Source organism: Coregonus clupeaformis, unplaced genomic scaffold, assembly GCF_020615455.1.
Source record: "Coregonus clupeaformis isolate EN_2021a unplaced genomic scaffold, ASM2061545v1 scaf0751, whole genome shotgun sequence".
Classification (NCBI taxonomy): Eukaryota; Metazoa; Chordata; class Actinopteri; order Salmoniformes; family Salmonidae; genus Coregonus; species Coregonus clupeaformis.
Window position 1 is genome coordinate 220,057 of NW_025534206.1, and position 23,106 is coordinate 243,162.

General features: G+C 42.7%; 1 protein-coding gene across 1 annotated transcript; it reads right to left on the reverse strand.

Annotated features, from left to right (window-relative positions):
* Window positions 1-5,630: 5,630 nt before the first annotated feature.
* Window positions 5,631-21,785, reverse strand: LOC121534740 (noelin-3-like). The gene is made up of 5 exons (XM_041841319.1): window positions 21,648-21,785; window positions 17,114-17,269; window positions 16,480-16,699; window positions 9,829-9,935; window positions 5,631-7,865 (listed from the first exon to the last, which is right to left on the reverse strand). The coding sequence occupies exons 1-5, from the start codon at window positions 21,654-21,656 to the stop codon at window positions 7,188-7,190; spliced, it is 1,170 nt and encodes a 389-aa protein (XP_041697253.1). The 5' UTR covers window positions 21,657-21,785; the 3' UTR covers window positions 5,631-7,187.
* Between the last annotated feature and the right edge of the window lie 1,321 nt (window positions 21,786-23,106).

Sequence of the window (23,106 nt, forward strand, 5' to 3'; positions counted from 1 at the left end):
CACCAAACGTGTTTGCTTATTTTTTTCTTTAAGCAATGGCTTTTTTCTGGCCACTCTTCCGTAAAGCCCAGCTCTGTGGAGTGTACGGCTTAAAGTGGTCCTATGGACAGATACTCCAATCTCCGCTGTGGTGCTTTGCAGCTCCTTCAGAGTTAGCTTTGGTCTCTTTGTTACCTCTCTGATTAATGCCCTCCTTGCCTGATCCGTGAGTTTTGGTGGGCGGCCCTCTCTTGGCAGGTTTGTTGTGGTGCCATATTCTTTCCAATTTTTAATAATGGATTTAATGGTGTTCCGTGGGATGTTCAAAGTTTCTGACATTTGTTTTATAACCCAACCCTGATCTGTACTTCTCCACAACTGTGTCCCTTACCTGTTTGGAGAGCTCCTTGGTCTTCATGGTGTTGCTTGCTTGGTGGTGTTGCAGACTCTGGGGCCTTTCAGAACATATGCTGAGATCATGTGACAGATCATATGACACTTAAATAAAGTCCACCTGTGTGCAATCTAGCTAATTATGTGACTTCTGAAGGTAATTGGTTGCGGCAGATCTTATTTAGGGGATTCATAGCAAAAGGGGGTGAATACATATGCACGCACCACTTTTCCAATATTTATTTTTGAGAATTTTTAAATGTTTCACTATTTTTTATTTCTTATGAAATTCACTGAGGATGGTCCTCCCCGTCGTCCTCTGAGGAGCCTCCTCTGTGTGGGAGATGGGATTCTTCCATCTATCATGTACATCTGCCTCACTCTGTTAGTGATGTTTCCATTAGCCTCAGAGTTATATGGTTTAGAGATGGTAATGCTGCATTTCGTTGTCACGGGAAGGCTAAAAAGATCATCGAGGACATCAACCACCCGAGCCACTGCCTGTTCACCCGCTATCATCCAGAAGGCGAGGTCAGACAGATGCATCAAAGCTGGCAGAGACTGAAAAACAGCTTCTATCTCAAGGCCATCAGACTGTTAAATAGCCATCACTAGCACATTAGAGGCTGCTGCTGCCTATTGAAATCACTGGCCACTTTAAGAAATGGAACACTAGTCATGTTTACATATCTTGCATTAATCATCTCATATGTATATAATGTATTCTATAATATTCTACTGTATCTTAGTCCATGCCGCTCTGTCATTGCTCGTCCATATACAGTGGGGGAAAAAAGTATTTAGTCAGCCACCAATTGTGCAAGTTCTCCCACTTAAAAAGATGAGAGAGGCCTGTAATATTTATTTATTTTATTTTTGCTCACCGTTCTTGTGATCATTTTGACCCCACAGGGTGAGATCTTGCGTGGAGCCCAGATCGAGGGAGATTATCAGTGGTTTTGTATGTCTTCCATTTCCTAATAATTGCTCCCACAGTTGATTTCTTCAAACCAAGCTGCTTACCTATTGCAGATTCAGTCTTCCCAGCCTGGTGTAGGTCTACAATTTTGTTTCTGGTGTCCTTTGACAGCTCTTTGGTCTTAGCCATAGTGGGTGTGTGACTGTTTGAGGTTGTGGACAGTGTCTTTTATACTGATAACAAGTTCAAACAGGTGCCATAACACAGGTAACGAGTGGAGGACAGAGGAGCCTCTTAGAAGAAGTTACAGGTCTGTGAGAGCCAGAAATCTTGCTTGTTTGTAGGTGACCAAATACTTATTTTCCACCATAATTTGCAAATAAATTCATTAAAATCCTACAATGTGATTTTCTCGGAAATTTTTTCCTCATTTTGTCTGTCATAGTTGACGTGTACCTATGATGAAAATTACAGGCCTCTCTCATCTTTTTAAGTGGGAGAACTTGCACAATTGGTGGCTGACTAAATACTTTTTTCCCCCACTGTATGTATATATTCTTAATTCCATTCCTTTACTTAGATTTGTGTGTATTGGGAATATGTTGTGAAATTGTTAGATATTACTTGTTAGACATTACTGCACTGTCGGAGCTAGAAGCACAAGCATTTCGCTACACCTGCAATAACACCTGCTAAACACGTGTATGTGACAAATACAATTTTATTTTATTTTATTGGTTAGAAGTGTTCCACAGAAGCACGCTGTCCTCAGCTGTGGGTCTGAAGATTAAACAGTGTTCATACCTATTGGATCTGGGAAACAAGGTAAAGGTGCTATCTTCTTCTGTGGTTGGTTCTGATGACAACAGCCGGTAGAATGCTCAGCATTGTGACAGAAGCCATTCTGTTAAGACTATCTGTCAGCTGGTTCCACACCCTTGTGGCTCTGCTTCGGTGGTACTGTCGATGTGACACATTCAAGCCACTGGCTTTGTTATCTGTTTCCCCTCACGTATCTTACTCCTTCACGTTGCAATATACTGCTGACCTGGTGATGTCCTCAGCTATATAATATACTAATCTCTTCTCCTCTGAATCACTGAGGGCCTGAGGTATAGAAGCAGAGAGAGCAACTGTCACTTACTTAGACCAGTACAGTGGCAGGGTAGCCTCGTGGTTAGACCGTTGGGCCAGGAACTGTAAGGTTGAATCACTGAGAACAACAAGTTATTATTATTATTATTATTATTATTAAGTCGTTTCTCTGGATAAGAGCATCTGCTAAATGACAACAACAACAACAACAACAACAACAATATATAAATATTTACATCGCTGCTTAAGCAAACACACAAAGTTTGATTTAGCAACGTTATACATTTTCTCATTTTCCAAGTCTGGTCCCCTCTTCCTCCTCCTCCTCTTCTTCCTCCTCCCCCTCTGTCTTCTGTCCCCTCCTCATCCAGATGTTATATTTTAAATTCAACGTTGATTTGACCTGAAGCGTCACTTCATCCTGCATCCTGTCAGCCATCCAGGCCAGGCCAGGCGCTGATCTTGGGTCAGGTTTTGCATTTCCCGCACTAATGGTAAAGGTTAGGATTGGGGGGGAGGGGAAGCTGATCCTAGACCTGTGCCTAGGGGAAACTTCACCCTGGAGCAGGTCAGGGTGCGTTGGTGTGGGGGTCATCTACACACACACACACACACAGATAGATTAGTCCCTACAGCCCTGGACAGACAGACAGGCAGTCAGGCAGACAGACAGGCAGGCAGGCAGAAAGGCAGACACCATACTCAGGTCAGACCTGATAGGATCATAATCACCATGGTAGCTAATTTACTCTTACTCAATTTATTTTCTTCTGGTTAGAAAGGCTTCAGTTCGTTCTAATAGAGATCATTAACATAATATAATAGCATATATCACAGACAATCAATTATTTTGGAGCACTTCCTGCATAGAGGCGTTCAACTGGGCAAGCTGCTGCTGGTGCTCGTCGAGGTGCTGGGAAACTCCACGAGGATTACCTGCTGCATCCATTTACGTGAGAGGTGTGTAAATCTGTGACGAGTACTGAGGATACGAAGAGGCAGGACGAAGAGGCAGGAATCAACAAGGTAAAAGTTTACTAAACAATGAGAAAGAGAATAACAAAGAGCAAGTAAACGACACGACGCTAACAATCACACACAACATCATACAGAACAGTCCAGGGCTAAATAGGGGTGGTGATGAGATGATGAGGTGCAGGTGCGCTGGAGGTGATTAGGGTGCGTTGGGTTTCCATTCCTGTGTTTGCCGAGGTGGTGCGCTCAGACCGGTGGCTCAGTAGACCGGCGAATCAGAGCGCCGGAAGGGAGCAACGGGAGGAGACGTGACAGTACAGGGCTGATCCTGTATCCCATGAAGGAGATGGCCTGTTGGTGGAATTCGGTACTTGGTGGTGACTGCATTCAGCCCCCTGTAGTCAATGCACAGCCTCAGTCCTCCCTCTTTTTTGGCCACGAAGAAGAAGCTGGCGGAGGCAGGAGAGGTAGAGCGTATGATGAACCCCTGTTTCAGGGTGGAAAGGGAGTAAATGCGACTCTTTGGGGGGAGTTTGGCCTCCAGCAGTCCCAGGGCCTGTGAGGAGGGAGACACATAGCTTTTAATGAAGAGAAGACATCGGAGAGATCTGCGTACTCACGTGGAATGTTGGGCTGGAGGGTGGACTCCGGACTCTCCCCTGACGTGGAACAGCAAACCACCGGCAGGCAGGTCTTCCGGCACGAGGGGGACCAGGCTGGGATCCTCTTGGTGATCCAATTGAAGGTGGGGTTGTGTAGTCTGAGCCAGGGCAATATCAAGACGATCCGGTGAAGGGGTGACGTGACGATGTGGAATGACAGCTTCTCGTGGTGATGGTGATGGGGAGAGTGACGTTGCGTAATGGTGCCTGATCCAGGTGGTTTATTGTCCAGCGAGGTGACGTGTAGCGGAGAAGGCAATGGCACGGTGGGCAACCCCCATTCAGAGACCAGCTCCCTATCTATAAAGGTTCCCCGCTGATCCGGAATCTATCATTGCGGTGGAAATGGAAGAGAAGGAATAACCAGTCACCGTTATGGGAACTAAAAACAATGGTTTTGTGATAGGAGATGAGGTAACACTCACAAAGCGGTGACGGGAGTCATACCGCCTAGATTGGGAGCCGCCAGGAGATCTGTGGTCCTTGGTGGTGTAGGGGGTGCTTCCCACCTCCATCGGTGAGGACTCGGAGGCAGGGCGGCTTCCATAGCTCAGATGAGGTGAGCGTCGAGGTTCCGGGAGGTGTTGGGAACGCCGTCTGTCTCTCTCAACATGTCATCAAGACGGATGGACGTGGTGATGAGGGTATCAAGGTCCATCTCATCGTCCCGACATGCAAGTTCCTTTTTGATGTCCTCCCGTAAGCCTCTCCTGAAGGTCGTGCGCAGAGCGCGCTCATTCCAGCCAGAAGACGCCGCCACCGTGCGGAAGCTCAGAGCGTACTCGGACGCGGGCCCCTCCCCCTGTTGTAGCTGGAGGAGACGTTCACCCCCGTCCTTTCCCTCCGTGGGATGATCTAACACCGCCCTGAACCGAGCGAGGAAGGTGGAGTAGGGAAGCGCCACGGCCTCACCTCCTTCCCAGACTGCCGTGGCCCAATCCAGCGCCTTTCCTTTATGTAGCGAAATCACCAGCGCTATCCTGGCTTGAATATGCCCAAGGCTGACGCACCAGATAAAGTGAAACCTGTAACAGGAAGCCGCTACATTTAGCAGTTTTTACCGTCATAGCGCTCCGGTAGGGCGAGGGGTCCCTCAGAAGTTGGTGATAGCACGGGAACAGGTGGACTGGGTGCACTCGCCGCTCCCTGAGGTGTAACCGGAGCGCTGGGAAGATTATGCAGAGTTTAGAGCACTTCCTGCATAGAGGCGTTCAACTGGGCAAGCTACTGCTGGTCGAGGTGCTGGGAAACTCCACGAGGATTACCTGCTGCATCCATTTACGTGAGAGGTGTGTAAATCTGTGACGAGTACTGAGGATACGAAGAGGCAGGACGCAGACGCGGGAATCAACAAGGTAAAAGTTTACTTAACAATGAGAAAGAGAATAACAAAGAGCAAGTAAACGACACGACGCTAACAATCACACACAACACAACACTGAACAGTCCAGGGCTAAATAGTGGTGGTGATGAGATGATGAGGTGCAGGTGCGCTGGAGGTGATTAGGGTGCGTTGGGTTTCCATTCCTGTGTTTGCCGAGGTGGTGCGCTCAGACCGGTGGCTCAGTAGACCGGCGAATCAGAGCGCCGGAGGGGAGCAACGGGAGGAGACGTGACACCATCAAGTTACAAAATAAAGATACAATGGTGTATATAGTGCCGTAGCGTTTAAAAAACAAAAACACAAACCAATATTGTCAGCAAATCAATACTCTAGCTACATAACTTAATCAAAAACAATAACTTTATATTCATAATGTAATACTAATGATTTATGTAAATGAATGTTTTCCTGTTCATCCAGGTACTATGTCTGCGGGTTTTCACTCCTCCCTTCTCTTTGATTGATGAAATAAGGTCACTAACTCCCCTCACCTGGTCTTAATTGAAAGGACACAGACACTAGGCCCTCCATGGAATGAGTTTGACACCCTGCTATGCAGTATACTACAACAGTAATAATGATGTGTGTCACAATGGGAGAGAGTGAAATGGTTGTTGACAGAGAGGCCACAGACAGAGTTATAGATGCTATCAGGATAACCATAGGCTGCGTCTCTAATAGCACCCTATTCCCTATACGATGCATTACTTTTGACCAGAGCTCTAGGGTGACATTTTGGGATGCAAGCCATATAGAGGTATAGATGCTATGGGGACAGCTAGACATTCAGGACACCTGTTATAGATGCTATGGGGACAGCTAGACATTCAGGACACCAGTTATAGATGCTATGGGGACAGCTAGACATTCAGGACACCTGCTATCCTAAGGGCTTACAGAACAGACTGAATAAGGCATACTCCTATTGAAACTGTTGCTATGGATTTAAAAGCTACTGTACAGAGAGGCATGTTACCCAAGCCCACCCAATCAGAGGCATGCTACCCAAACCCATCCAATCAGGGTTGGGGTCAATTGGAATTGAAGTCAGTCAATTCAGGAAGTGTTTTAAATGTAAAATTCAAAAAACATTTAAACCTTTTCAGTTTATTGAGAAATCATTGAGAGTAGATGGCCTTTTTTTCAATTATTGAATAGGAATTTCAGTTTACTTCCTGAATTGACTGGCTTGAATTCAAATTGACTAACCCTACACTAAATCTCTCATGTTCTCAGACTTACAGGGTCCAGTGTAGAGCAGCTGAGAGGAGAGGAACACAGTCCAAATGAAGGGTTGTGAACAAAGAGAGTTACACACAGTAAATAAGAGAACCGAAGACAGAAGGCTCTCAGGGCACAATTTCACCATTAGAGGGCCAGATGCTTGTTTTGAAATGGGGTTGCTATGTAGAACTACCAGAGAAGGTTATGAGTTTGTCATGACATTGGGAGTCAATTGATGTTTGGAGGCCAAATTACTATTAAAATAAATTTGCAATCGACAGGAAGTGTGCTGAGACTTTTTCCAGTTTTTCAGAGTTTGGAGACCAAAGTCTTCGGTAACCCTGGGCATCCAGGCAACTATCAATGTTAAGCCTTGCATTAGGAATTCGAAAAGAAAGCAATAGAGCGGAAGATGGATTGGCAAAAGAAGAGAGCACAAATAAAATGCAGAGACCCAACAATAGAACTCCCACAATGACTGACGGAACACCGGAACACGAGGAATGTTAGTCAGTGTTCCAGTGGGTTCCTCTGAGTTCCTCTGAGTTTTTCCTTCTCAGGAATCATCCTCTGTCTTGATGATGTGGAACAACGTGACGTTGAACAGAACCTGGTGTCCGTTGTTCCAGCCGTACAGAGCCCGGTCCCTGGCGTTGTAGTCCAGCATGGACATGTGGAAGTACTGGTTGTGGAAGGGGATGTCTGTGTACTCATAGCTGGAGGTCTTGGTGGAGTATGAATAGTAGACCTTAGCACCAGTCAGGTGAGAGTTAGTGATGTAGAGTGTTCCGCAGATCATAAAGGACTCCCCCGCGTTCCGTTTGGAATATTCCGTGTTCCAGGTTCCGAGGATTTGTAGCGTCTCCGGGTGGAGCTGGCTGATGACGATGTTTCCGGCGTTCTGATTGGTGGCGTAGACGGCCCACAGGCCCAGCTCGTCGGCCATGAGGTCTATGTCGGAGAAGCCTCCCCAGGTGTAAGGGTAGACGTTGTGGAAGCCGGCGTTCTCCAGGCCTCTCTGGGTCACCACGCGGCCCGTCTCGAAGTGGTAGCGCACCATGATGTTGCTCTGGACCTTGTTGTAGTAAAGAGAGCCGTTGTACACCACGTGGTTGGTCCCGGCCCACTTGAACGGCAGGTTGTAGGTTCGAGACCCGGCCCCGGACACAAAGTCTGCTATGGACTTGTACTCTTTGACTATCTTGTTGTTGTTGTAGCTATCCATGTACCAGACCTGGGTTAGAACAAAATAGCACAAGGACATTAACAATTTAAAGGTCTACCTTCTATGTACAGTTGAAGTCGGAAGTTTACATACACTTAGGTTGGAGTCATTAAAACTCGTTTTTCAATCACTCCACAAATTTCTTGTTAACAAATTATAGTTTTGGCAAGTCGGTTAGGACATCTACTCTGTGCATTTACAGACAGATTATTTCACTTATAATTCACTGTATCACAATTCCAGTGGGTCAGAAGTTCACATACACTAAGTTGACTGTGCCTTTAAACAGCTTGGAAAATTCCAGAAAGTGATGTCATGGCTTTAGAATCTTCTGATAGGCTAATTGACATCATTTAAGTCAATTGAAGGTGTACCTGTGGATGTATTTCAAGGCCTACCTTCAAACTCAGTGTCTCTTTGCTTAACATCATGGGAAAATCAAAAGAAATCAGCCAAGACCTCTGAGATTGTAGACCTCCACAAGTCTGGTTCATCCTTGGGAGCAATTTCCAAATGCCTGATGGTACCACGTTCATCTGTACAAACAATAGTACACAAGTATAAACACCATGGGACCACGCAGCCGTCATACTGCTCAGGAAGGAGACGCGTTCTGTCTTCTAGAGATGAACATACTTTGGTGTGGAAAGTGCAAATCAATCCCAGAACAACAGCAAAGGACCTTGTGAAGATGCTGGAGGAAACAGGTACAAAAGTATCTATATCCACAGTAAAACGAGTCCTATATCGACATAACCTGAAAGCCACTGCTCCAAAACCAGCATAAAAAAGCCAGACTATGGTTTGAAACTGCACATGGGGACAAAGATCGTACTTTTTGGAGAAATGTCCTCTGGTCTGATGAAACAAAAATAGAACTGTTTGGCCATAATGACCATCGTTATGTTTGGAGGAAAAAGGGAAAGGCTTGCAAGCCGAAGAACACCATCCCAACCATGAAGCACGGGGGTGTCAGCATCATGCTGTGGGGGTGCTTTGCTGCAGGAGGGACTGGTGCACTTCACAAAATAGATGGCATCATGAGGAAGGAAAATTATGTGGATATATTGAAGCAACATCTCAAGACATCAGTCAGGAAGTTAAAGCAAAATGGCTTAAGGACAACAAAGTCAAGGTATTGGAGTGGCCATCACAAAGCCCTGACCTCAATCCTATAGAACATTTGTGGGCAGAACTGAAAAAGCGTGTGCGAGCAAGGAGGCCTACAATCCTGACTCAGTTACACCAGCTCTGTCAGGAGGAATGGGCCAAAATTCACCCAATTTATTGTGGGAAGCTTGTTGAAGGCTACCCGAAACATTTGACCCAAGTTAAACAATTTAAAGGCAATGCTACCAAATACTAATTGAGTGTATGTAAACTTCTGACCCACTGGGAATGTGACGAAAGAAATAAACGCTGAAATAAATAATTCTCTCTACTATTATTCTGACGTTTCACATTCTTAGAATAAAGTGTTGTTCCTAACTGACCTAAAACAGGGAATTTTTACTAGGATTAATTGTCAGGAATTGTGAAAAACTGAGTTTAAATGTATTTGGCTAAGGTGTATGTAAACATCCGACTTCAACTGTACATTAGTCAGAATAAAGCACACAGTAGGTAAGGTAGAACATAGCTACAAACTATTTGGGGAAGTCTAAAATGATATTCTGGCTGTCTGTCCTTTCCATCACCAGACTGTGGAGTATGCTGCAGCCCCTCCTCCTGGATAGTTACTGGGTGTAGGAGGCTTTTGCTCCAGCCCTGCTCTAAACACACCTGATTCAAGGTTCTGACTAATAGGATGTGGTGTCTATCAGTAATTCTCAGGAGGATGATTAGCTCTCAGGAGGAAGATTAGCTGATTGGTCACACTTGCTGTAGTCAAAAACACAGATATGCACCCTCATCCCTCCCTCCCTCCCTCCCTCCCTCCCTCCCTCCCTCCCCCATCCCTACCTCCCCTTACCCTATTGTTTGTAGGGGAAGCCTGTGGATCTGTCATCCAGGCTCCAAACCGTGTCCCAGAGGTCTTCACTGTCACGGGTCCAGTGATCTTCATCAGTTTACCGCAGGCTGTTCACGCACACAACACACACCACACAAACAACACACACCACACAAACAACACACACCACACAAACAACACACACCCCACAACCCACAGTACTCAGGTATATATATATATATATATATATATTTCCCTTGACTGTGCTAGCTCTTAACAGTTTATTGACTCTAACATTTACATTTGAGTCATTTAACCAATGGAACACTCCACCCAGATCTGTTACTATGTTACTAGGCCTGAGTCCCAAATGGCACCCTGTTTTTTTTCTTCTTCTCCTCGTTGTCAGAATAGTAGGCTTAGTTCTGTGATATTTTTTAGCAGAAACGGTCGGAGGCCAGTTGCGTCCCGACTCGCCTAAGCCTGGGGCATGAGGAAGGTTTGGTTTAGATAAAGGGAGGAGTGATAACTGCAGGGGTGTAAGTGATAACCAAAAATGCCTCACTGGGGTAAGGATTTGGATATAAAAGATGGTGGAATTTTTTGTTGGCATCGTTTTGACTTGTTAGAAGAACCTGTTACCCGAAGAAGAAGATTGCTGTATATTTTTTAGCTTATATATACACACTTTGATATTTATTATATTTCGATTTTTATAACAGAGTGTTAAAGTAAAGTTCTAGAAGGAATCCTTAAGGTTACCTTATTGATAGTCTTTAATTTGCTGTTAAGAGTTTCATCAACAACTGAGGGACTGATCATCCTGAGGGAGGAGACAAAGGCTGCTTTATAGTTGTAGAGGTACGAGACCGTTTCTTCTTGTAAATGTGGTGCTTCTCATGAAATCGTCATAGATAAACATTGGTAGTCTAACGGGGGAGTTAGACAAGGATGCTGGAGGTATCGTATTGACGATTTATTTGCTTATCATAAATGCTTGATTACGCCCGTTTCTGGAATTTTGAATAAACTTGCTTTATTGATCTGAAACCATATCATTTAAGAGTCATACAAGTGCATGGCGTTTTACTCTAGGTTCCTACATTTATTTGATTGATTGAGGATTTATAGCATCTGGTTAATTTATCGATTGGGAACTGGGTATAGCCAACTAGGAAAAAATGTCCCCTTGTAGTGTCTACAGGGACGGTGACAGCTGGAACTAGAATGTGGGAGCATAGACACTAGGCTCTGAGGATAAACACCTTTTTGTGTACTATGTCTGGGAGGGACACTGTGGTAGTAATAGTAGTGGTAGTAGTAGTAGTTTAGTAGTAGTAGTAGTAGTAGTGGTAGTAGTGGTAGTAGTGGTAGTGGTGGTAGTAGTAGTAGTAGTAATAGTAGAAGTGGTAGTAGTAGTAGTAGTGGTAGTAGTAGTGGTTGTAGTGGTAGTGGTGGTAGTAATAGTAGTGGTAGTAGTAGTAGTAGTAGTAGTAGTGGTGGTAGTAGTAGTAGTAGTAGTAGTAGTAGTAGTGGTAGAAGTGGTAGTGGTGGTGGTAGTAGTAGTAGTGGTAGTAGTAGTGGTAGTAGTGGTAGTGGTGGTAGTAATAGTAGTGGTAGTAGTAGTAGTAGTAGTAGTGGTAGTAGTAGTAGTAGTAGTAGTAGTAATAGTAGTAGTAGAAGTGGTAGTGGTGGTGGTAGTAGTAGTAGTGGTAGTGGTAGTAGTGGTAGTATCAGTAATGGTGGTAGTAGTAGTAGTAGTGGTAGTAGTAGTAGTTTAGTAGTAGTAGTAGTAGTAGTAGTAGTAGTAGTAGTAGTAGTAGTAGTAGTAGTAGTAGTAGTAGTATTAGTAGTGCTAGTAGTAGTAGTAGTAGTGGTAGTAGTAGTAGTAGTAGTAGTAGTAGTAGTAGTAGTAGTAGTAGTAGTGGTAGTAGTAGTAATGGTAGTAGTAGTAGTAGTAGTAGTAGTAGTAGTAGTAGTAGTTTAGTAGTAGTAGTAGTAGTGGTAGTAGTAGTAGTGGTAGTAGTAGTAGTAGTAGTAGTAGTAGTAGTAGTAGTAGTAGTAGTAGAAGTAGTAGTGCTAGTAGTGGTAGTAGTAGTGGTAGTAGTAGTGGTAGTGATAGTAGTAGTGTAGTGGTAGTAGTAGTAGTAATAGTAATAGTTGTAGAGGTAGTAGTAGGAGTAGTAGTAGTAGTAGTAGTAGTAGTAGTAATGGTGGTGGTGGTGGTAGTAGTAGGAGTAGTAGTAATAGTAGTAGTAGTAGTAATAGTGGTGGTAGTAGTAGTAGTAGTAGTAGTAGTAGTAGTAGTAGTAGTAGTAGTAGTGGTAGTAGTAGTAGTAGTAGTAGTAGTAGTGGTAGTAGTAGTGGTAGTAGTAGTAGTAGTAGTAGTAGTAGTAGTAGTAGTAGTAGTAGTAGTAGTAGTAGTAGTAGTAGTAGCAGTAGTAGTAGTAGTAGTAGTGGTGGTAGTAGTAGTAGTAGTAGTAGTAGTAGTAGTAGTAGTAGTAGTAGTAGTAGTAGTAGTAGTAGTAGTAGTAGTAGTAGTTGTAGTTGTAGTGGTATTAGTAGTGGTAGTAGTAGTAATGGTGGTAGTAGTAGTAGTAGTAGTTTAGTAGTAGTAGTAGTAGTAGTAGTAGTAGTGGTAGTAGTAGTAGTAGTAGTAGTAGTAGTAGTAGTAGTAGTAGTAGTAATGGTGGTAGTAGTAGTAGTAGTAATAATAGTGGTAGTAATAGTAGTTTAGTAGTAGTAGTAGTAGTAGTAGTAGTAGTAGTAGTAGTAGTAGTAGTAGTAGTAGTAGTAGTAGTAGTATAACTAATTTTAACAGTATCAGTGCCTTCAGAAAGTATTCCACATGTTGTGTTACAGCCTGAATTCAAAATTGATTAAATATATATTTTATCACCCATCTCCCCACAATGACAAATTGAAAACATTTTTTTTTAATGTGTGCAAATTCATTGAAAATAAAATGCAGAAATATCTCATTTACATAAGTATTCACACCACTGAGTCAATACATGTTAGAATCACCTTTGGTAGCGATTACAGCTCTGAAAAAGTGAAGGTAACCTGCCTAAATGATTACCGCCCTGTAGCACTCACCTCGGTAGCCATGAAGTGCTTTGAAAGGCTGGTCATGGCTCACATCAACACCATCATGCCGGAAACCCTAGACCAGGGTTCTTCAATTCCGGTCCTGGAGGGCCGAAACACTTCTGTTTTTTATTTCTACCTGGTAGTTAATTGCACTCACCTGGTGTCCCAGGTCTGAATTAGCCCCTGATTAGAAGGAGAGGATGAAAAACAGAGGTGTTTCGGCCCTCCAGGACCGGAATTGAATAACCCTGCCCTAGACCCACTCCAATTCGCATACCGCCCCAACAGATCCACAGATGAAGCAATCTCAATCGCACTCCACACTGCCCTTTCCCACGTGGACAAAGGAACACCTATGTGAGAATGCTGTTCATTGACTACAGCTCAGGGTTCAACACCATAGTGCCCACAAAGCTCATCACTAAGCTAAGGACCCTGGGACTAAACACCTCCCTCTGCAACTGGAACCTGGACTTCCTGACGGGCCGCCCCCAGGTGCTAAGGGTAGGTAACAACATATCTGCCACGCTGATCCTCAACACTGGGGCCCCTCAGGGGTCCGTGCTTAGTGCCCTCCTGTACTCCCTGTTCAACCACAACTGTGTTAAGTTTGCTGACGACACAACAGTGGTAGGCCTGATCACCGACAATGATGAGACAGCCTATAGGGAGGAGGTCAGAGACCTGGCAGTGTGGTGCCAGGACAACAACCTCTCCCTCAATGTGAGCAAGACAAAGGAGCAGATCAGGCCCCAATTAACATTGACGTGCTGTAGTGGAGCGGGTCGAGAGTTTCAAGTTCCTTGGTGTCCACATCACCAACGAACTATAATGGTCCAAACACACCAAGACAGTTGTGAAGACGGCACGACAACACCTTTTTCCCCCTCAGGAGACTGAAAAAATTTGACATTGTTCCCCAGATCCTCAAAAAGTTATACAGCTGCACCATCGAGAGCATCCTGACCCGGTTGCATCACCGCCTGGTATGGCAACTGCTCGGCATCTGACAGTAAGGCGCTACAAAGGGTAGTGCGTACGGCCCACTACATCACTGGGGCCCAGCTTCCTGCCATCCAGGACCTATTTACTAGGCATTGCCAGAGGAAGGCCCAAGAAATTGTCAAAGACTCCAGTCACCCAAGTCATAGACTGTTCTCTCTGCTATCGCACGGCAAGCTCCTTAACAGCTTCTACCCCCAAGCCATAAGACTGCTGAACAATTAATCAAATACATTGTTTTTACACTGCTGCTACTCACTGTTTATTATCTATACATAGTCACTTTACAAATTACCTCGACTAACCTGTACCCCTGCATATTGACTCGGTACCGGTACCCCCTGTATATAGCCTCGTTATTGTTCTGTAATTTTCTTGTGTTACTTTTTGATTTGATTTTTTTACTTTAGTTTATTTAGTAAATATATTCTTAACTCTTGAACTGCATTGTTGGTTAAGGGCTTGTAAGTAAGCATTTCACAGTAAGGTCTACACCTGTTGTATTCAGCGCATGTGACAAATACTATTTTATTTTATTTGAGTCTTTCTGGGCAAGTCTCAGAGTTTTGCACACCTGGATTGTACAATATTGGCACAATATTCTTTTAAAAATTCTTCAACCTCTGTGAAGTTGGTTGTTGATCATTGCTAGACAGTCATTTTCAAGTCTTGCCATGTATTGTAAAGCATATTTAAGTCAAAACCGTAACTAGGCCACTCGGGAACATTCACTGTCTTCTTGGTAAGCAACTCCAGTGTAGATTTGGTCTTGTGTTTTAGGTTATTGTCCTACTGAAAAGTGAATTAATCTCCCAGTGTCTGGTGGAAAGCAGACAACCAGGTTTTCCTCTGAGATTTTGCCTCCACTGCATTTATTTTTTATGCTGAAAAACTCCCCAGTCCTTAACGATTACAAGCATACCCATAACATGATGCAGACACCACTATGCTCGAAAATATGGAGAGTGGTACTCAGTAATGTGTTATATTGAATTTGCCACAAACACAACTTTTTTTTATTCAGGACAAAAAGTTTATTGCTTTGACACATTTTTTGCAGTATTACTTTAGTGCCTTGTTGCAAACAGGATCCATGTTTTGTAAAAAAAAAAATCTGTACAGGCTTCCTTCTTTTCACTGTCATTTAGGTTTGTATTGTGGAGTAACTAGAATTTTGTTGGTCCATCCTCAATTCTCTTATCACAGCCATTAAACTCTGTAACTGTTTTAAAGTCACCATTGGCCCCATGGTGAATTCCCTGAGCGGTTTCCTTCCTCTCCGGCAACTGAGTTAGGAAGGACGCCTGTATCTTTGTAGTGACTGGGTGTATTGATACACCATCCAAAGTGTAATTAATAACTTCACTATGCTCAAAGGGATATTCAATGTCTGCTTTTTTTATTTTTTTTATTTTTTTACCCATTTACCAATAGGTGCCCTTCTTTGCAAGGCATTGGAAAACCTCCGGTCTTTGTGGTTGACTCTGTGTTTGAAATTCACTGCTCGACTGAGGGACCTTACAGGTAATTGTATTTGTGGGGTACAGATATGAGGTAGTCATTCAAAAATCATGTTAAACACTATTATTGCACACAGAGTGAGTCCATGCAACTTATGTGAATTGTTAATCAAATGTTTACTCCTGAACTTATTTAGGCTTTTCATAACAAAGGGGTTGAATACTTATTGACTCAAGACATTTCAGCATTTCGTTTTTTATTAATTGGTAAACATGAAAAAAACAAACATAATTCCACTTTGACATTATGGGGTTTTGTGTGTAGGCCAGTGACAAAAAAAAATCTCTATTTAAATCAATATTTAATTCAGGCTGTAACAACAAAATGTGGAAAAAGTCAAGGGGTGTGAATACTTTCTGAAGGCACTGTATGTACTGTATATTTCTATGATATGTACTGTATATTTATATGATATGTACTGTATATTTATTAATATGTACTGTATATTTATATGATATGTACTGTATATTTATTAATATGTACTGTATATTTCTATGATATGTACTGTATATTTATATGATATGTACTGTATATTTCTAAAATACTTTATATTTCTATGATATGTACTCCATATTTCTATAATACTGTATATTTCCATTGTTATGGGTACAATGGTGTCTGTGTGTAACTCCCTGAGTTTGCTCCTCCAGTTGCATAGTCTGCTCTCCAGTTCCTACCTGTGTGTGTACATACAGTATGTAGATACTACCTCAACTCCCTCGTACCCCTGCACATTGACTTGGTACCGCTACTCCTTGTATATGGCCTTGTTATTACCTCAACTACCTCGTACCCCTGCACATTGACTTGGTACCGCTACTCCTTGTATATAGCCTCGTTATTGTTATTTTATTGTGTTACTATTTACTTTTTTAATTTAGCAAATTGTTCTTACTTTTTAACTCTGCATTGTTGGTTAAGGGCTTGTAAGTAAGCGTTTAACGGTAAGGTCTACACCTGTTGTATTCGGCGCATGTGACAAATAACATTTGATTTGATTTGTGTGTGTGTGCAGGTGCCTACATGCGTGTGTGTGTGTGTGTGTATGTAACTCACTGAGTTTGCTCATGCAGTTGCGTAGCCTGCTCTCCAGATTCAGGACCCTCTGTTGTAGTTCCTCAGAGTCATAGGCTCCTATCTCCTCCCGGATGGCTGTGAGCACCATGGAGAGGTTCCTGATCTCCTGTTTAAACTGGGTGATGAGCTGGGCGTCTGTCTTGTACTGTTCCAACACCCGGATCAGAGGCTGCAGGGCCTCCATCTTACCCTTCAACTCCTGGAGGAAGGGGAGGATACACATGGTTTAGTTTGATTCAGGTCAGTTCAGTTTCGATTTGGTTGAAGTTAATGCAATTCTGGTTAAAGACGTTATATTAAGGTAATGTTCTGGTTAAAGACGTTATAATAAGGTCATGTTCTGGTTAAAGACTTTATAATGTAGCTTAGCGGCAAGGTAGCCTAGTGGGTAAGCACATTGGTGTCGATGTGCCCTTGAGCAAGGCACTTAACCCTAATTGCTCCTCTATGTCGTTCTGGATAAGAGCGTCTGCTAAATTACTATAATGTAATGTTCTGGTTAAAGACGTTATAAGGTCATGTTCTGATAAAATACCATATAATAAGGTCATGTTCTGGTTAAAGCGAGGTCAGAACCGTATAACAACCAGAAACAAATGTGTATTTTTCACACCTGAAAGTTTCTGTTGACCTGTGTCTTCCTGTCGGCCTCTACCTGTCTGAACTTTGACCTTAGCCCTTTGAACTGGCCCTCCATCCTCATGATGTACTGGAAGTCTCTCTGGGTCCGCAGGTTCAGTACCTCAATGGACTGGGACATGTTCTGGACCTAGGGGACAAGAGAAGAAGACAATAGATGTTCTGCACCATAGATGAAGAGAATGAGGAATCTGTCCCTCCACAGGATCAAACCTCTGTAGTACTTTTGTATTTTTCCATCAAGTTTGGGAACATTATTTATAAAAAGGGTTATATGGCCAAAATATATTTTACCTAAACCCTCTCCTATAACACAAAAAAATAATTTAAACAAAGTGGATAGCAGAGAACACGTCTACCGTTTACCCTCACTTCTTAGATATGCCGTTTTAGAAACTGTTCTTCGTCCTGTACGCATTGCAGGGCCAAAAAATATTATAGCCCTCAGGGCTGCGGGCCAGAAGGTTGTGGGCTCGCAGACCACCGTGGACAAGAGTAGGGGTGGGAATATCTACTTTATAGCAAAAGCATTGTATGAATCTATCATCCGAGAAAAAAATAACTTTTATAATAATTTCATGCAATTCTACCTTATTTTACATATTAGAGGAATCTTTTTTTATACCACACAAATTACCGAAATTACAGGCTAAGAATGGACAGAGAGATAGGCCTATGTGTTCATCTTATGTTTCTCCAATGCCAAATCGGTGTGTCTTGGTTGCAACGAAACTGTCCCGGTTTGCAATAATTACATTTTTATTTTATATTTTTTTATTTAACCAGGAAGGGCTCATTGAGATTTGAAATCTCTTTTTCAAGAGCGTCCTGGCCAAGATAAATCTGAGACGTCATTAGGAATCTCAGCATGGTACTTTCAAAAGTTAGGCCTACCTCTCCACCCCAGACAGAGTAGGCCTACTGACGCAGAAAAATGTAAGCTTTAACTGCTGGCTACTCTTCTTCCGTGGTTTAACCCAGAGAAGGTCACAAGTGTTTCCCTAAAAGCTGTCTAGGTTTAAGCATCTTCAAATAGTACATAAAGTGAATAGCTTAATCAAATGATAGTGACAGAATTAGATTACTTCCCAAGCAAAGTCAACCTCTGACTATCAAAGAAACAAAATGATATCCCCATATGCATCGGAGTCACGTCTTTCCCGGGTATTTTACAGCTTGTTTCTAGGATAAAGCATCGCGGACCAACGCGCTGTTATAGATCACTTGATATAATCATATCCGTTTTCTTTTCTTTAAAATCTTAAACTAACAAGGGGGTAGACCTTTTTGCCATTTTCTTTAATAAAAGGTAGGCCTATGGCATACCCTCTCATACCCCCTTAATCCGAGTCCTGGTTTGAATTTAACAGCCCTTCACTGACACGGAGGTAGGCTATTTAAATAGTGGGTGGAGGAATTGACCGACAAATCTATGGATATGGCAGCCTATAGCCTCATTTTCTCTGTCAAACAGGAAGGCCTACCTCTTATTTCTTAAATAGGAAGAAATAGGATCCAACACACAGCCCTCTTGTTGTCAGTAAGTCTAATTAAAATGAAGACGGTTGAAATGAATTATGCCTACACGAATTTGCCTACTTTCAGCACCATGAGCTGTCCATTTCTGATTGATTGTGCCCCGGCTGCTGCTTCAAGTTTCAGCGCCAAAATGTAAGTTACTAGACTCGGGCTTATTTTGAGGACAATAACTCGAATAAATACATCATGGGCAAGAAACATTGTTTTTAATAAATGCAATTATAGTTGTAGAAAGCTATCAAAGTTGACCTCCAGTCCTCCTTCTCATCTTTAACGCTCTCCTTCTCAAACTAAACAGAACATAGGCCATAGGCTAGTCCATGCACAAGATAGTGAATTTTTGGATTAGGCCTAACCTTTGACTCTCCTCCTGAACTGCCATCGTGGCCCTACACAGCACAGCCATTGGTTAAGCAGCACACAAAAACGTTTTTGATCAGCAAGAGTAGAGCAGGTCAGGGGCTCAGGGTTGGAACATCCATAGCAGTTTGTAATGCAGCCTAGTTTTTATTTACACCATCCCAGCAGCGCAAAAGACTCAGGAAGGAAGTACATTTTCCTTGAAATATAACTTTGCTCTGTGCTTCTCCGAGCATGCACTTCATAGCCTACCGGATCCGGACCCAGAACGTGGTCAATATGGACCACAGGTCCCAAAAACATTATGTTTTTTATTTGAATTTATGTGTGTTTTTTTTGGTCGGGCTTCGACCCCGGTATCATATAAACACACATAAGACATGGAAGAATGCGTAGAATTGCAGGAAATTAGCTTTAAAACAGAAAAAAAGATATCTGCCCCCCCCATGCAAAATATGTAGAATTGCGGGAAAGTAGCTTTAAAACTACAACATTTTCTCTCCGCCAACAAGAGGGGTGTGAACAGTTTGGTGTTGGGGTTTATTACTACGCCGATAAATTACATGATCCATCTGGACCTTTGCCACCTAGGACATTTGTGTGACCGGACCTTCTCAAATAGTACTTCAGTACCCCTGGCCTATAGGCTATGGATCATTTGATTGAGACACTGAATAGCCTATGGGTTGATATTGCAGAGCGGCAGAGAATCAGAGATGAGGGGCGGCATCGTGATATCCCCATACGCATCGGAGTCACGTCTTTCTTTCTAAGTAAGCATTTCACTGTAATGTCTGCACCTGTTGTATTCGGCGCATGTGACCAATAAAATTTGATTTGATTTGATTTGAGTCACGTCTTTCCCGGGTATTTTACAGCTTGTTTCTAGGATAAAGCATCGCAGACCAATGCGCCGTTATAGATCACTTTATATAATCGTATCTATTTTATTTTCTTCAACATCTTACATACACTCCCGGTCAAAAGTTTGAACACACCTACTCATTCAAGGGTTTTTCTTTATTTTTACTATTTTCTACATTGTAGAATAATAGTGAAGACATCAAAACTATGAAATAACACATATGGAATCATGTAGTAACCAAAGAAGTGTTAAACAAATCCAAATATATTATAAAAGTCAAGTAAAGAGTACTGGCTCATTGAAATATCCCATAGCTCATCAGTTGGTGTGGAATGGGTATCTGAAACCAAGAGCAGCCAACAGTTACAACGATTCCTCTATCACCACTGTGTTTCCACCCGCAAGGTGGCATCGCATTCAAACTCTGTATGTGCATCCCAAAATGGCACCTTTCAAAAGCCCTATGTCTAAAGTAGTGCACTATATAGGGACTAGGGTGCCATTTGGGACTCAGGCAGGGTTATATTATCCGTGCTCCTCTGACCCCAATGGTGGGATCCTGAAATGGCCCGGTTGAAACTCCCCTAAGGGATGCTTGTACATTAGTGTTAACTTTACCACACTGGACCACAGTGAATTACCTAGACTCACTACCCTGGTGCGCTCTACAGATAAAATACATGTTTCATACATTATCATCATAGATGAATAATGCTAATGAAGTTGGTTCATAATGAGTGTGTGTTTGTGTGTATCAGTGTGTGTGTGTCATTGTGTGTGTATCAGTGTGTTTGTATCAGTGTGTGTGTGTATCAGTGTGTGTGTATTAGTGTGTGTGTATCAGTGTGTGTGTATCAGTGTGTGTATTAGTGTGTGTGTATATCAGTGTGTGTGTATCAGTGTGTGTGTGTGTATCAGTATGTGTGTATCAGTGTGTGTGTATCAGTGAGTGTGTATCAGTGTGTGTGTATTAGTGTGTGTGTATCAGTGTGTGTGTATTAGTGTGTATCAGTGTGTGTGTATCAGTGTGTGTGTATTAGTGTGTGTGTATCAGTGTGTGTGTATCAGTGTGTGTGTATCAGTGTGTGTATTAGTGTGTGTGTATATCAGTGTGTGTGTATCAGTGTGTGTGTGTGTGTATCAGTATGTGTGTATCAGTGTGTGTGTATCAGTGTGTGTGTATCAGTGTGTGTGTATTAGTGTGTGTGTATCAGTGTGTGTGTATTAGTGTGTGTGTATCAGTGTGTGTGTATTAGTGTGTGTGTATCAGTGTGTGTATTAGTGTGTGTGTATCAGTGTGTGTGTATCAGTGTGTGTGTATCAGTGTGTGTGTGTGTGTGTATTAGTGTGTGTGTATATCAGTGTGTGTGTATCAATGTGTGTGTGTGTGTGTGTGTGTGTCAGTGTATGTGTATCAGTATCAGTCTATCTGTTTTGTATCAGTGTGTGTGTGTATGTGTGTGTGTGTGTGTGTGTGTGTGTGTGTGTGTGTGTGTGTGTGTATCAGTACATTTTACATTTTAGTCATTTAGCAGACGCTCTTATCCAGAGCGACTTACAGTTAGTGAGTGCATACATGTTTTTTTATATATATATATATATATTTTTTATAATATAGGCCCCCCGTGGGAATCGAACCCACAACATTGGCGTTGCAAGCGCCATGCTCTACCAACTGAGCTACAGTGTGTGTGTGTGTATCAGTGTGTGTGTGTGTGTGTATCAGTGTGTGTGTGTCCAGTACCTTCTCCATTAGCTGGAGGATCTGTCTTCCCTTGGCGTCTCTGGAGCAGAGGTTCTGTTCAGGAGCCACCACCGTACAGATACACCTGCCATCTGCATCCTGGGCCGAGCTGTACACCTTCCAACCCTCCTTCGGCCTGACTGTCTACACACACACACACACACACACACACACATCACACACACACACACACACACACACACACACTCGCACACGCACTCGCACACGCACACACACACACACACTCACACTCACACTCACACACACACACACACACACACACACACACACACACACACACACACACACACACACGGTGGCGCGCACACATGTTCAAGTGAGTTCATTTCACAATAAAATGGTCTCTGTAAGAAATGGTCTAGGTTTCTCTTTGATCATTTTGATGGGTTTTATTTAGGCAGGTCAATCGTCATTGAAGTTATAGAATGGTTCTGAGAACAACAGGAAACAAGTGGCAGTTATCATATCCGACATCATCGTCCATCAGGCTCCAGTTACCCCGGCGACACAGTTCAACGATACCACAAAGTGCTAAAAGTAGCTAACTGAAATGGCAGTAATTTAAGTGGCCAATAGGCTAAAGGCTAAATGCTAAAGCAATATAACATCTCACATAACTCTTCAACAAAGAGGTAGGCAGCAGTACTTGAATGAACAATATGCTAAATGCTAAAGGAAAAGTATCAACATCCAAAGAATAGGGCAGTAATGCATCAAAAGTAAGGTTCAAACACATCTGATAAGTAAGGAACTGCAAAACATCAGATATTCAGATCGAGAACTCACTTCATTCAATGACGCATGCTGGAGTGTACTGGGATGATGGCTGCCAGACAATGAGTTTATTTACAATCACACTAACACATTGGAAATGAAAGTGATTATGGCAGTGGGCCGAGTATGGCAATAATCATGTAACCGCCTTACTCTGCATATTGTCAGGTCATCATCTAAATAAGCATTAGCCAATTAAAACACCTGGTTTTCTGAGCAATCTTTCAAATTATTAGGAACATAGAACTCATAAGAACTTATTAAGAATAAACAAGTATTGGCAAAAAATAACATGGTCACTGTGGTAGAACATTTATTTTGATTGGGCGATTTTCTGCATTTATCAAAAGTCCCATCTGTTTATTATCTATGCATAGTCACTTTAACTCTACCCACATGTACATATTACCTCAATTACCTCGACTAACCAGTGCCCCTGCACATTGACTCTGTACCGGTCCCCCCTGTATATAGCCTGTATATTGACTCTGTACCGGTCCCCCCTGTATATAGCCTGTATATTGACTCTGTACCGGTACCCCCTGTATATAGCCTGTATATTGACTCTGTACCGGTCCCCTCTGTATATAGCCTGTATATTGACTCTGTACCGTTCCCCCCTGTATATAGCTGTATATAGCCTGTATATTGACTCTGTACCGGT